The sequence below is a fragment of the Pantherophis guttatus genome, chromosome 1, assembly GCF_059756535.1.
Source record: "Pantherophis guttatus breed Tessera chromosome 1, ASM5975653v1, whole genome shotgun sequence".
Lineage (NCBI taxonomy): Eukaryota > Metazoa > Chordata > Lepidosauria > Squamata > Colubridae > Pantherophis > Pantherophis guttatus.
Window position 1 is genome coordinate 28044638 of NC_142063.1, and position 15797 is coordinate 28060434.

Consider the following 15797-nt stretch of genomic DNA (forward strand, 5'->3'; position numbering starts at 1 on the left):
CATTCGTCCCATTCATGTGAGAAGTGTTGTTGCACGCCGGTGGAGTCGGACAGTGAGGAGGTTGGGGAGGAACATGGGCCAGTCCTGGGGGCTGGGGAAAGCTCAGACGAGGGCTCTGCTTCGGAGGCAGAGAGGGAGCTCGATAGCAATGAGGCAGAGGAACAACTGGAGCCCATTCCCAGTGTGCGCATGTGCAGAGCTGCCAGAAAACAAGAACAACTAAGAAAGCAGGGTCGACTTGGGAGTAAAGCCACACCTTGGAGATGATTGGCCCCTCCCATAGGAAACAAAAGAGGAGTGAACGGGGAGTGGGCTTTTGCAGGAAACAATTCATTCGTTCCATGACTCTGAGAGACTCTGTGCCAAGTTGTGCCTTGTACTGCATTTGGAAACAAGTTACATGGCAGCTTGCCAAGTGGGATAAGGCGTATTGATAAATATTCCTCTGAAAGACTGTTTGGACAGGCCTTGCTGACTGTGAATGAAAGTAATTCACAGTTGTGTAAATAAAAGGTTTTGCCGGGAGCAAGACTCTGCTTCCTGCTTTTTAAGGGAGCCTAGGTCAGAACAAGAAGTACTGTAAAAAAAAGTATGAAGCTGGGAACAGGACAACCTTGCCCTTTCTGAGGCTCTAATCCACATTTCTATGTTGAGAGAGAGATTCAGAAGAGAGAGTCTACTTCTAAGTGAAACTAGAGAATCTTTTCCATGGACAACTTTGCGCCCTTCACATTTTTACCCTTTGCCTCGACAGGCTGGGTGCTCTGAATTGCTCAACCTCCATTTTAAAAAACATGAATACATTAAATTAATCTAGCAAAAATGTTGCAAAACCTCTACATTCCTGCATGAGCTCTCACAAAACCTCATAGGCAACACCATTGACATCTTGATAGGTTTGATAAATGTGCAAGATTTAGACAACTAAAAATGAATGTTTCTTCTCCCCCCCCCCCTTGCAATGCTTAAATAGGAGCCAATCCCTAAATTAGACCCAGGTCACCTTTCATTCCTTCCAATTCAATACTCAATGGATTAAAAAGAATGCTGGGACAACTCCTCCAAAATATGCCTGTGGTTAAATCTATTTTAAAAAAAGCATCTGGAAGGCTTTCTCATTAACAGAGACTGTAGTTCCTTTCAAACCTTCACACAAAGAGACAGCATGACAAACCAATTTACATTAATTTTCAAAACCTTAGCCTGATTCTTTAGAAACACAGTGCATGAATGGGCTATTATAACTTCTGCATGGAGGAAGGAATTCGGATCTCTTTAGCGCGTAACTACACAACTCCTCAAATAGTATCTACATATGATGCAAGGACTTTGATAAACAGGTCTCTCATATAAATATATACTCTGCATGTAATGGTGATTTTTGAATATTTTCAGTCAAGCTTATATTGGCATTATAAAGCAGATCACAGCTATTACAGGTAGTCCTCATTCAATGACCACTGGTTTAACAACTGTTATGATGGTACCAAATAATGAGATGTGACCAGTCTGTGTAGTGCAGCTGTCATAGCGTCCCCATGCTCATATGATCACAATTTGGGTGCTTGGCAACCAGCTGACAATTATGATGATTGCAGTATCCTGCGGTCATGTGATCACTATTTGCAATCTTCATTGCCAGCTTCTGCAGTCAATTGGGAAGCCAGCAGAAGGTCAGCAATCATGTGACATCACACAGGATTCTAAGTTAACAATAGCAGCAGCAGCAGCAACTGTCACGACTGCCTTGATAAATCAATATGGTCACGATATCACTTAGCATGGAATTGTTGGTTCCAATTATCATCACTAAGCAAGGATTACCTGTATATCCATATTGCAGATATAGCAAGAGAAACACTACAACACATCAGCAGCAACTGGTTTCAAGGCCACCAGATGAATTCGGAGTGAAGAGGAGATTCAAGCAGAGGCCTTTGTAACCTTTAGCTATTCCTCTATTCTCATTAGTTGAAGGCAGCAACAACAATAACAAAAAAAACCAGACAGCCTTATCTGCATTTGTTTATTTTAGCTTTTTTAAATTCCATTCTTCAAAAGACTTCCTGGATTGTTTTGCAATGTACATGAGAACCCAACCGAGGGCCTCAGTATCTTGACTCACTCTAAGAGAGCGTTCTTTATTTGTATTATGAGCTGCATGGAGTCCTTACAATATTATTACAATTGCACAGGATTAATTAGAACCTAGGGTATCCACACAAGTGGTCTAAGACAGAAAATCAGAAGAAGCAACACTCTACTGAATTATGAACATTAAAATATGTCACAAATTCTACATCTGTCTTTATCTGATTTTGCTTCCTGAAAGCAATTAATTTAGGGATAGTGTATTTTTTAACCATTATGAAGCAGGTTACATCAAATACCAAAGTCTCATTCCTACATTACCATTCATAGGTAATACAACATATTGTATATCTGTGAGTTCTTTCACTTCCAATGCTAATGCAATACATGATGCAACATGTATTCAGAAATGACTTCCACACCAAGTATCTTTTAAGATTCAGGCTCACTCTTGCTGCTCACTCTTCCACTGAGGAAGTTCTGAATTGTCATTTCACTAGCCACATCCTCATTTCCCCATTTCGTGTTTCTAAAACATTTAAAACGTGCTCTCCTATTTTATGAAGTACTGACATCCAAATTAAGCTCTGTAATGTGGTACCTAGGGCATCCTTTGAAAACTGAGCACTGGCAAGGGCAAGCTGTTCAGAAATGCAACTAATATGTTACACCATTATTAAGTCCAGTTCAAAGTGCTGTTTCCTAATTTTAAAGTTTTAAACTGTTGGGGTCAGGTTGTTTCACCTGTATCAATCTACCTGTTCTTTATGGTCAGGTCCTTCTTTCTTTTCCTCATCTGGATTCACCAGGGGATGAATGCTTTACACAGTGGATACCCCATCACTATCAGCTTTGAATAAAACCCTAAAGGGCATATCCATTTATTCTTTAAAATTTCCCTCAGAATATCCTAAACAAGTTCTATCAATGTGATCATTAAGAATCAACACCAACTTCAATGTCTGTCAAGAGTTCCAAGTGGAATTATGATTTTTAGTATTGAAGGCAGTTTTAGCTTTTCCATGGTTTAATATTTTTAATACTCAAGTTTTATTTTTAATTAAATTTTATTTTAAACCTCATATTGAGAAAAATGCCTTTAAAAGCAGATAAGAAAGATTTCAGATAGATATTGTTATATACTGGTAGTACAGCAATCTGCTTCATGCTTTCAGAACTGAAAGGTGAATTAATTATAAACAGGCATTAATGACAAGAAAATTCAAGTGTTTTACTTTTGAGAATATGGAATTCCACAGTAGTTAAAGAAGTGTTCAATTCAAACAGAACTGAATAGAATATTTACTGAATAACTAAAGTTAAGGGCATTTAAACAGAACTATAAATGTTGAATCACTTCACTGTTTCTACAAAACTGACTGGCAGGACAATTTTCTAAAAAAAAAACCCTATGGAATGTCAGAGGAACTAGAATATGGTATTGTGGGATATTCAAAGTTTGTAACTGAAAGCTACTGTGAGCTTTGCACAAGAATTGCACTCAATTTCACAGCTCAGCTGGATATCAACGAAAGTAATGTACAAGCAAACTAATAAGATTACTAATTAAAAGTATATTGAGTATTAATCAATATTCTGAGGTTATGTACTAATATAACGTTCCAGTCGGGTTTCAGGTCTGGGCACAGCACGGAAACGGCATTGGTCGCATAGGTTGATGATCTCTGGAGGGCTCGGGACAGGGGTTGCTCCTCTGTTCTGGTCCTGTTAGATCTCTCAGCGGCTTTTGATACCATCGACCATGGTATCATGCTGCACCGGCTGGAAGGGTTGGGGGTGGGAGGCACCGTGTTGCGGTGGTTCTCCTCCTTTTTCTCCGACCGGTCACAGTTTGTGTTGGCAGGGGGGCAGAGGTCGACCTCGAGGCCTCTCATCTGTGGAGTGCCACAGGGATCGGTCCTCTCGCCCCTTCTGTTCAACATTTATGTGAAGCCGCTGGACGAGATCATCCGTGGCTTCGGGGTGAGATACCATCAGTACGCTGATGACACCCAGCTGTACATCTCCACCCCAGGCCATCCCAATAATGCCCTTGAAGTGATGTCCCAGTGCCTGGAGGCTGTGCGGATCTGGATGGGGAGGAACAGGCTCAAGCTCAACCCTTCCAAGACTGAGTGGCAGTGGCTCCCGGCATCCTGATATAGTCAGATGACTCCATCATTGACTATTGGGGGCGAGTCTTTGGCCCCCACAGAAAGGGCTCACAATCTGGGAATCCTCCTGGATATGCAGCTGTCCTTGGAGGAATATCTGACGGCTGTAACCAGGGGGACCTTTTGTCAGGTTCGCCTGATTCGCCAGTTGCGGCCCTTTCTTGATCGGGATTCCCTGTGCACAGTCACTCACGCCCTCGTCATCTCTCGCCTTGACTACTGCAACACTCTCTACATGGGGCTCCCCTTGAAGAGCACCCGGAAGCTCCAACTGGTCCAGAACGCAGCAGCGCAGGTAGTGACGGGAGCAGCATGGCGCTCCCATGTAACACCGCTCCTGCGCGAGCTGCACTGGCTTCCGGTGGTCTTCCGGGTGAGCTTCAAGGTGTTGGTCATCACCTTTAAAGCACTCCATGGCACAGGGCCTAGTTATCTTCAAGACCACCTGCTGCTATCAACGACCTCCCATCGACCCGTGCGCTCCCACAGAGAGGGCCTCCTCAGGGTGCCATCAGCCAAACAATGTAGGCTGGTGACCCCCAGGGGGAGGGCCTTCTCTGTGGGGGCACCTACCCTCTGGAATCAGTTGCCCCCAGAGATAAGGAGAATCCAAGACCTCAGTGCCCTTAAAACCTACTTTTTCCAGCAAGCCGGGCTGGCTTAAGAAGAAATTTTTAAATGTTTTAATTGGTTTGTGATTTTTAATTTTTGGGCCAAATTTATATATATTTTAATTGTTTTTTAATATTTGTATTTCATGTTCTTAATTCTGGCTGTACACCGCCCTGAGTCCTCAGGGAGAAGGGCGGTATATAAATTGGAAATAAAATAAAATAAATAAATATAAACATGGACACAATCAAAGTATATATATTCTTCAAGAAGTGTTTCTTCTGCTGCTTCTGAAATATTCTTTACCAACCATAAATTGTCTAAAGTTCTCTAAAGTCATATCTAATGCTAGCAAGATTGCATTATATCATGGACAATCTAGGACAGGGTTGTCACAGCAGCATTACGTGACATATCAGGACTTCCCCCCCTTCGCTAAACCGGGCGTGGGTGTGGCCAGTGTATGACGCATCCGGACCGCAGGCCGGGAGTTTGACAGCCCTGATCTATGAGTTCAGAAAATCTAGGATTTTTTTATTTCCTGGATGATATACACACAGTGTATATTTATTGATGCCAGCCCAGCTAAATATATCTGCAATACAACTTAAAGAGGCTAATAAATAGACCAAGTGAAAAATCAAAATTGGTTTTTTCACTAATTTGCATGGAGCAAAATCAGGCATGAAGTACCCCGATATAATGAAAGAAACTACTTGTCTCATGCATAATGCCTATTCTCTTTTCTCCCCCACGGCTGCTTCTTTATGATATTCAAAATTGGCCACTTCAAAAATCCATTTTTCCTCAGGTCATGAAATAATTGTTTTTAAATACTTTCCCAAATCCTTTTGAACATATGCTATGATTGCTATGGAATGACTTTTTAAAGTAGAAAATGATGTATGATATATTCCTCTTACAAGTATGTTCATTAACACACATGCTACCTTAAAAAGGTTACTCCAATCTAGTGTTAAACCTAATGACTCAATTCATCTAATATGCTACCCCAAAGTCCAACAAAACAGATGAAATCATAGTGTGCTGTGTGAACCGATTGTAGTTTATGAAACTTAATATATTTCTTAGCAATGGATGAACCTAGCCAATTGTGATTCATTTAACAAAATGTGGAAAAGCAAACCACAGTTTAGTCAGTGCAAATAAAGCGAAGCAGTTCTTCATGGCAGAAACCTGAAGTGGTTTGTGTTATATGTGATAAATGTGGTTGTTTCCATAGCAGTATCATGGCTACTACAACAAGCAACTTTCCTATTTGCTCATGAATATACTACTACTAATGTTCAATACACACTTGGGCAGTACTACAATGCATTCAAACCCAGTTGCTTGGCCAATGTATCTCTTTACTTAAGCCACTATTCTGCAGCATGAAAAATGTTATAAGGAATTAAGGTTTCTCTGTGAAATCCTAAAATCTCGAACTAGACACTAAGTTAATACATTATAACAATTCTATCTAGTTAGAGATCAGTTACTCTAGCCATGCTGGGGGTGGGGTGGGGTGGGGAGAAGCATACTTTAAATGCATTTAATATAGAGCAATGCAGTATCATATATAATCAAATCAAAAGTCCAAATGAGTTCACAAAAGGATGGAGGCTAGAAACAGAAGGCAAATATAAAGTCAGTCAATCATGTTTCTATGATGAAAGATAATTTGCTTTTTAATGAGAAAAGAATACGGTGTGCATTCTTCCAGGTTCAGGGATGCTGCAAGTTTGTAGATGAACATAGATGTGTTTGGCTTCCATACAACAATGGCTAGTTCACACACTACACTATATAAATCAAAAGGACTAGAAGACATCCAAGGTCCCTTCCAGCTCTATTCTGATTTGATTTGATTTGAAAATGATCTAATTAAGGCTGGATGCAATCCATGCAAATCAGGGATGGTATTCACTTACCTTCGCTACCGGTTCACAAATGTGAGTGTGCGCGCATGTGCAGAGCATCAAAAACATGGATAAATGGGATGTGATTACGTCTGGGGTGGGTGGGCGGAGCCACCTGCAGCCACCGCTACCAGTTCATTCAAACCGGATAGAACCGGCTGAATACCATCACTGATGCAAATCCATCTAATAACCAATGGTGTATCATCTTGCAAGTTCCATGAGCCAGTTTAAGCCATTTTCAGAAAAGAAAGGGGCAGGAATTCAAATTTGCTTTCTTAGCTAGCAAATAAATATTTGCTGGCCTTACCTTATAGACATCTCCATAGGTGCCACTCCCCACTCTCTGGATGAGCTCGTAGTCTTGCTGTGGATTCCGCCGCATAATATCTCCACTTGGGCGGGTCAGAGGATCCATAATCTGCTAATACACTTTCCCCTTCCCCACAGGGGGGAACAGGAATGATGCACAGTTGCCTCTGCCTCAAGCACTGAAGCCAGGTAAATGGTGTCCTTAAAATCCTAGTGGAATTGTCTGCTGGCAGGAATACATGGCTTTGGTCCACTCTTTGTTGGGTCTAATATTTAAAAAAAGAAGAAGAAGAAGAAATTGGATGAGATTTTTATTTCAAACAGAAGCAGAGACATTTTGTGACTAAAAGAAGGAAAACCAAATGGAATTATTCTGGTTAATGAATAGAAACTGGCATGGTTGCTCAGCGGTTAAGATGCTGGGCTTGTCAGCTGGAAAGCTGGCAGCCCAGGTTTGAGATCCAAGCACCATCTGACAGGGTGAGCTCCATCCTCGCCCCAGCTCCTGCCAACCTAGCAATTCGAAAGCATGCAAATGCAAGTAGATAAATAGGTACTACTTTGCTGGGGTGGTAACAGCTTTCTGTGATGGCCACATGACTTTGGAAATGTCTTCACACAGTGCTGGCTCTATGGCTTTGAAATGGAGATGAGCACCGGCCCCTATACGGTAGTTGGCAATGACTAGCTAGCGGAGTAAAATCCTCAAGGATTCCTTAACTTTTTTACTTTAAAAAAGAGGAGATACAAATGTGATACTGTTGTCCAATGCCTAATGGTACCTAATGGTACCTATGGAGAATCCAATCTAGAAATAAGAAGAAATTATCTGACAGTGAGAACAATTAATCAATGGAATAGTTTGCCTCCCGGAGTTGTGGGGGCTCCATCATTGGGAGTTTTCAGAAATAGACTAGACAACCATTTGACCAAGATGGTATAAGGTTTCCTGCCTTGAGCAGGGAGTTGGACTAGAAGACCTCCGAAGGTCCCTTCCCGCCCTATGATTCTATGTTCATCACATGATAGTTGCATTTCCATCAGGCCACAAAAAAACAAAACAACTTTAGCAATCCAGCTTTATCAGCCAAATATTAATATCTACCTTTTCAATTCTATAATTCTGGCATTATTGCCCCAAAGTGTAGGTATCAGGACTGATACTAAGAGAAAAGCTAAAATTAAGTTCTGAGTTTGTTGAACTCCCATTTTATTCTTGGTCAACTCATAGGAATAAGCAAGTTTGGCAGGTCTCTTTCTTCCTAGGCTTCTGAAATGCACTGAAAACTTGGCTTTTCTCCCAAGCCCTGGTACAGGATGAGGTGACTGCATGTTGGAAGCTTAACTTGGTAGCAGGGTGTTTGTTTTGTTTTTTGCTTTGAATGTTTATGGTTTTTCTATTTTAATGTTTTTAATGTCATTTTATTAATGTTTTAATTCTTGATTGGGAGCTGCCCAGAATTTGGCATAAGATGGGAACCTATAGCAATTTTAAAAAATAAATAAATAAAAATAAAATAAACTGGGTATTACAATTCCAAAGATATGTTTCCATCGCAACATTTGCCAAGATAAGAGACATGGCACAGACAGAAGGGATCTATGAAGGGACAACTGGTGGTAAAAGGAAGAGGAATATAATCCTGGCTTGCTGATTTCTCTTTCCAAAACCCATCAGTAATATTGATCCCAGCTGTGGCCAGTGCCATTCCGGAGCCCTAACATGCTATTTTCATCAGAAGGCAGCAATGGATGCATTTTTGAAATCTCATTTTTAGTATCATTTGAATAGGCAATCAACTGTACATGCCACTTAAATATGGATTAGGAAATATGTAATTCTTTAAAGATTCAGAAGAAAGTACAGACTTCAGAGTGTCAACAAGAAAAAACAGCCTTCAGGCATTTGTAAGGGAGAAATATAGTTTAAAACTGCCCAAGGAGAACAAATGATAATAATTCCTGCTGATCCTCCCTTACAAATATATCGCTCAATCTCTATATTAATAGCATAGGAAAAAAGCTAATAATGGAACTCCATTAATTCCGGTCTATTTTTTGTGGCTCCAAAGAAAAAAACATGTGCCATAAAGATAATCAGTGTCTGCACCACATAATCCAAATTCGGCACTTTATCAAAGTTGAAACAGGATCCTTTGTAATTTGTGACTTAGGCACAATATTATACTATTTTTAACACTTCCAAGAAAAGAAAAAAGATTTTCTTGGGGGGAAAAAAGCATTTTAACTCTCAATCACTGTATATCAAATGATATCCCCAACTAACACTTATCCCCAATATAAAAATAAACCTTAACTACAAGGCGGGGGGGGGGCTTCCATAGCGTTTTAGGAATATCTATTTCTTGTATCCATTAACACCGATTTTAACATTTGCAAGCTACAGCATCATAGCATTTTGCATTAGAATATTTTCAAAAGATGTAAGACCTTCAGTCTGATGGATAATATCTTCATTACCAAGATCTGCCCACAACTCAAATGGAAAGGGTAAAAGTAGACATTCCAATCTAAAAATTTATTCTCAATATGCCTTCTAGATCAAAATAGTAACAGTTGCATGAAAAACTCTAAGGAAAGCCCACCTGCACACCATCCATGTTCCACTCCTCAAAAGCCACATTAATAGTGCATTTCTCCTTTGCAAATGCTCCACGGCTGTTTTTTTCTCACCAATTCTCTGCAGATATCTTCCACTTAATTTTTTTTTGTACAACTGGATATCATCATTACCATTTCCATATTTAAATCACATACTTAAATGACTATCTATTTAAACAATACTAAACATGAGGTTTCAAAACCTATTGCTCAGTAGGGAAGGATTTCAAATGTAGCATGCAAATATAAATTGAAATCCTACTTGGATATCTGGGGCATAAATATCTTTGATCCTGCCAGGGAACCTGAACATAAGGAGGAAGTATGCAAAGGGAAAAGAGGTAACAGTATCAAGCTATCTATAACTTCAACATACAAACAGGAGGACAAGAAGCAAAGCTTACAAAGACAGATGTCTAAGACTGATACCCACAGAGTCCAACAGCCAAGAGTTTTCAGAAAAAAAAAGAATTGGCAAGATGACAATGCACCAAACAATCTCCTAAAAGCCATCCCCATAATATGCACCATTAAATTTTAGTTTTTTCCTCTTGGTAAGCATTTGCCACACTGCTGAGGCAAGTGAAATTGCAGTTCAGGACTCTATCAAATAAAACTTACACAGTATCCGGAGCTGAATTGGGCACAATAAGCTAATGTAAGCAACCTTGTTTGTTTAGCGCATTTATGTATACTGCAGCATCCAGCTTTTCATGGAACAGCACGGATGTCCAGTATCTGTTTGTTTATAACAGGATCTGTTATCCAGCCTCTGTTAACAAGTCTGCAACAAACACTTCCCTGTCATTCCAGAGTTAATTGATTTAGCACAATCCCTTTAAAATGTTACTGTATTTTGTTAATTATATTAAAGGGAGGCCAAAGATAAAATTGCAAACAGCAGGCTTTTGACTCAGAAAATTTGCATAAAAAGAGTTAGATCTTTTCAAAGCAAGCTTAAAGCTAGAGATGTGAATGACTAGATAATATAGCAGCATCAGAACCAGTTTGAGCATCTTTCCTATGTACAAACCTATCCTGGCAACATTTTTTTCTATACCATTACTGTGATATTACCTTCATATCCTTCCCATCTCATAAATACAACCGTCTTAAGTGATCCTTATCTGCACTAGTTTAAAACAGTATCCCTACCCACCCCAATCCCAGCACTGCCTAAGTAAATATATAAAATCTGTCACGCTTTGTCAGACATTATCTTGGAGAGAAGTCAGATAACGGCAAACAGAAGCAAACAGAAGGATTGGAATTGAGGACAGCAAATTTCATATAGGGTCCTACAGCATCCAAGATGTGGAAATAGCACTTCTGCTGGGGAAAGGCCTCATGTCAGAAGCTGATGAACGTCTGGTTATTTTTCACTCTTTAAAATTAGCAATGGGTGCCAAAGGAAGCCACTGGCCTCCTCCACTGTTTAGACTTAAGAGCAAGGGAGCTTTTCTGGTCACCAAGCCAAGTTGACAAATGAAATGGCTCAAGCCTGATGTTAGCCTTAGCCACAAAGCAGAAGTATATCTTTCAGTCACAACAAGTCTGAGAAAGAGGTGTGTATTTGTCCCAGGTCTACAGCTCTGCCACCCAAGCATGTAGTTAAGAGTCATGCAACATGCTAAACTAAAATGCAATTGACTAGTTTCTGTCCCTGTCTATTGCGCCAACCTAGTCAGCCAATAGAGTTACTTTACTGAACAGTTCTGCTCTGCAAAGTTGGGTAAACACCGTGGCTCACTTAACCATGGTTTGCCTTGTGCAAGTACAGCCTGCATCTTAACGCCGGAGAGAGATTTGTTCAGTCTCTGCACGGGGGACTTGGAGATACTTCCCTGGATTGCCGTCTGCTTCCCTCCCTTTATTATCCCCCGATCCTGCAGCCTTCGGCTTCCCCAAGAACCACGCATTCAATTTCCTCGGCTTCTTCGCCCAAAGGTCCACCACGGGGAGGCCTCTCCCGCTCGATGCGGGACGCCTCCCTTCTCCTCCGGCCGCGGCCGAAGCGATCGAGGAGGCTCCGCTTACCCAGCCCGCAACCTCGTGTGCAGGCCCCGATCCCGCGGGGCGTCTCACCTCTTTCCAAGCGGAGTCGGGCAGCTCCTTCGGTCGGAGTCGCAGAGGTGAAGGAAGAGGCCCCGCTTTGTCCCGCCTCGCTCGGCCGGGCGGAGGTCAGCGGGGGGCCCGGCGAATTGCTCTACGGCCAGCCCCGCCGCGCAAGTACGGCCTGGTCGGCTTGGGCAGAGCTGCTCGGCCTCACCCGCTTCCTAGCGCGCCCGCTCGAACCCGCGCCGGGCCGGGCCACACCAGACAGATGAGCCGCCGCCGTGGCCACCTCCTCCCCGGAATCCCGCCCTCTCGGTCCCGCCTTCGCGGCGGCGGCGGCGGCGGCGGCATACAGAAGGGCCGGGCCTGGGTTAAGCAGAGCGACAGCGCCCCGGCGTGGGTCTTCCGAATGGGTCTGTTTTCGAGGCAAACGACCGTCCCAGCCTCAGAGGCCTCGGTTCCAGCACGCCCGCCCGCCTGCCTTTCCTTTCCCTTCGGAAGAAACACTGACTCACCGGCTTCCCTGACGAAATTTCGCCCGGGCTGCTTGAGGTCTGGATGAATGGAGGGATGTCCTGGCAGAGGATCCTCGCGCAGGCTTAATCCATGTTTATTCTCAGCCTCGACCAACCCCACAAAGAAACCGCGCCGTTTACATATTTCTAGATCAAATCATGCTGAGGAACAGTTGATCTCTCTTACCTGTCTCTCTCTCTCTCTCTCTCTCTAACTCTTTCTCAGCGCACGCCCGTTTTTGAGGACGAAGACATACACAAAAGGGTTTTACTGTCATGGAGGTTTTTTTTATAAATGTAGGCATGTATTCCTAATTTTAAAAGGTGGGATTCATCAAGCAGAATGCACTACCTGACTCTGGTTTCTTCCCCAAACCCCCAAAACTTTAACCTTAAACTGTCTACTGTTGACCTCACCCCATTCCTAAGAGGTCTGTAAGGGGCATGCATAAGTGCACCAGCGTGCCTACCGTCCCTGTCCTAATATTCCTTTTTACGTACTCTTTTCATGTATTCAAATTGTGTTTATACTTTTACCTGTTATCTTTTATATGCTTGACAAAATAAACAAACTTAAACTTAAGCAGCAATACATGCTCAGTTACCCTCCTCAGCCAGTCACCAATAGGTGCTACTCTATGTAACAAATATAAGGAAATGTCTGTGTGTACTGAAGAGACATAATAATAATAGAACAGTGCAGTGCAGTGGCTCTTCTTGGCATTCTGGTGACTCAAGTATATTTTGGGACTTTACAGTACACATATACAGAGTGGGAAGGAAGGAGAGGTTGGATCGAATAATTCCAAATCATTTTTAAATGGCACACTTATTTATTTATTTATTTATTTATTTATTGGTTCTATTTATATGCCGCCCTTTTCCAGAGACTCAGGGCGGCTTACAATGCATTAAGCAATAGCCTTCATACTTTTGTATATACCTGCTTAGTAGGGCTTTCGCACCCCCCCCTCAAGCAGTGTTCATTTTTATACAAAGTCAGCTTATTGCCCCCACGAACCGGGTCCTCATTTTACCTACCTCGAAAGGATGGAAGGCTGAGTCAACCTTGAGCCTGGTGAGATTTGAACTTGCAGTAATTGCAGGCAGCTGGTGTTACTTAACAGTGCTTTAGTCTGCTGCAGCACCAAGGCTCATAAATGATCTCAAAAAGGTATGAAATCTTATTTCAAAAGTATAATTAAATACAACCTTAAAAGAGTTAAAGCTTGTAAAAATCCATTCAGATTGGCCTAGAGCAGTGGTTCTCAACCTTCCTAATGCTGCAACCCTTTAATACAGTTCCTCCTGTTGTGGTGACCCCCAACTATAAAATTATTCCTAAGACCATTGAAAATATGTGTTTTCCGATGGTCTTAGGCGACCCCTGTGAAAGGGTCATTCGACCCCCAAAGGGGTCCCGACCCACAGGTTGAGAACCACTGGCCTAGAGTCTTTCATGGGTACATCCGTTTAGATTTTCTTGGCAACAATATGGACGTGGTTTGTATTTACCTTCTTGTTTTTTAATCCCATTTTTTCAGTATGGCAGTGAGATGTCCAAAAAGTATCTCTGAATTCTGAAGCTGTCACCTAGATTTAAAATGGAAAGGAGAATGGAAGGCCACAAACCAGACTGCCTCAGTTATTCGTATAGGGAAGGTTGGGTGAAAAGATGCCTCTTCAATTAAACAAAGTAGTGTAGGGGTATCCTCAAATACAGGGAGAAAAGCCATCCTGTTATGAACTACAACCAAAGCAGGCCTAGCCAGAAAGATGCAAGATTTTTGCCATCTGAATATTTCAATATGACTTTCTTAGATCACCTAATTAACAAATTGTAGGAAAAGGCTTACGCTTTTGAAACTCAGCTCTCTTCATCAGCTACACAGACTAACATAGGATTTAAACTGGGATAAGGTGAGGAGGAATATAGGTTGATTATGCAGATACAGGTTACCTATCAGACAAAATACCAATACCTTATTACTTAACATTTTTTCTTTGCTAGAAAGCCTTTGTTGAACTCTTCTGAGATGGCATGTAACCTTGTGATGTGTGTGAATTCAATTTTTTTTTATTAATGATCTATTAAGAGTTCTGCTTTTCCAAAACAGTCCCTTAGAGGTCTGCATCTGAGGTGGGATGCAATTTTTTTTCCTACCGGTTCTGTGGGAGTGGCTTGGTGGGCGTGGCATGACATGGCTTGGTGGCCATGGCAGGGGAAGGATACTGTAAAATCTCCATTCCCACCCCACTCCAGGGGAAGGATACTGTAAAATCTCCATTCCCTCCCCACTCCAGGGGAAGGTTACTGTAAAATCTCCATTCCCTCCCCACTCCAGGGGAAGGTTACTGCAAAATCCCCATTTCCTCTCAATCAGATGGGACTCTGGAGGCAGAGAATAGATGGTGGTGGGACCAGTCAGAGGTGGTATTTATCGGTTCTCTGAACTACTCAAAATTTCTGCTACCAGTTCTCCAGAACTGGTCAGAACCTGCTGAATACCACCTCTGGTCTGCATCAATCTAGCCACTGCATGCAGCTGATGAACTGGGCAGCATCTATTAGACAGATACCTGTAATGGTATGGGGGAATAGCCTTGGGAGATGAAGAGCTGCAGATTAGACTAGTCAAATAAGAGGCTCCGAGTCTGTAGAAGTAATGGGGGCATGTCAAAAGTCTCAGAATGGACCCCCACTGAGTTTCTTGGAGTGCACAGGTGAGGGGAGGGGGCGATGTATTTTCAGTTTTGTAAGATTCTATCAATGTAACCTTATAATAAAGTTAGAGCTAGCATTTCAGGGTGTGCTTCTTCTCTGGACTATCTCATAAGGTTGACAATAATTTTGCAAGTCTGTAAGTATATCTCTTTCCCCCTCCCCTTGCCTTTGCAGTCCAAGAAATTAAGGATGGTCCCTTCTGCTACATTCCCATTCAGCTGCTATGGTCTAATCTTTGGTTCTTCCTCTTGTCTTCCAAGTTATTCTCACATATCATTAGACATTATAATATCCACCTCCTGATTTTTTGCCATCATAGATTAACAAAGCTGTGCTGGCTGGGGAATTCTGGGAGTTGAAATCTATTCATCTTCAATCTGCCAAGGTTGAGAAACACTGTTCTATTACATATCCTCCTCCCATGTGGTTTAGGGATATATATTTCAACAATTAAGCTTTAAACCTTCTTAAAAGTTAATTAGAAACCAGTGCAATTTTTACAAATTAAATGTGGCAGTAATTAATTGGAGCTTCAAGAAAACTAATTACTGCAAGACTTCCATCTCTGCCCTTTTAGAAATTTTCCATAAAAGAATTTGATCCCCTGTGATGCCTTTAAAACTAATATTTGTTTTATTGTAAATTATTCTTGATCTTAGTCAGTGTTTGTATGTGAACATAAACAGAGGTCATTTTCATCTAAGGTCTTTTTAGGTTGCCATTTACATTAGCACTATAACTCCTTGGCAACATAATGTTGCTCTTTGAT

General features: G+C 41.7%; 1 protein-coding gene across 1 annotated transcript in view; it reads right to left on the reverse strand.

The window, feature by feature from the left end:
* The window catches only part of MAP4K5 (mitogen-activated protein kinase kinase kinase kinase 5), a 99735-nt gene extending 87517 nt beyond the window's left edge, over window positions 1-12218 (reverse strand). The window contains exons 1-2 of the mRNA XM_060693837.2: window positions 11819-12218; window positions 7110-7377 (exon numbers count right to left, since the gene is read on the reverse strand). Coding sequence (XP_060549820.1) covers window positions 7110-7217 — 108 coding nt within the window. The 5' untranslated portion in view covers window positions 7218-7377; window positions 11819-12218. The remainder of the gene's footprint in view (window positions 1-7109; window positions 7378-11818) is intronic.
* Between the last annotated feature and the right edge of the window lie 3579 nt (window positions 12219-15797).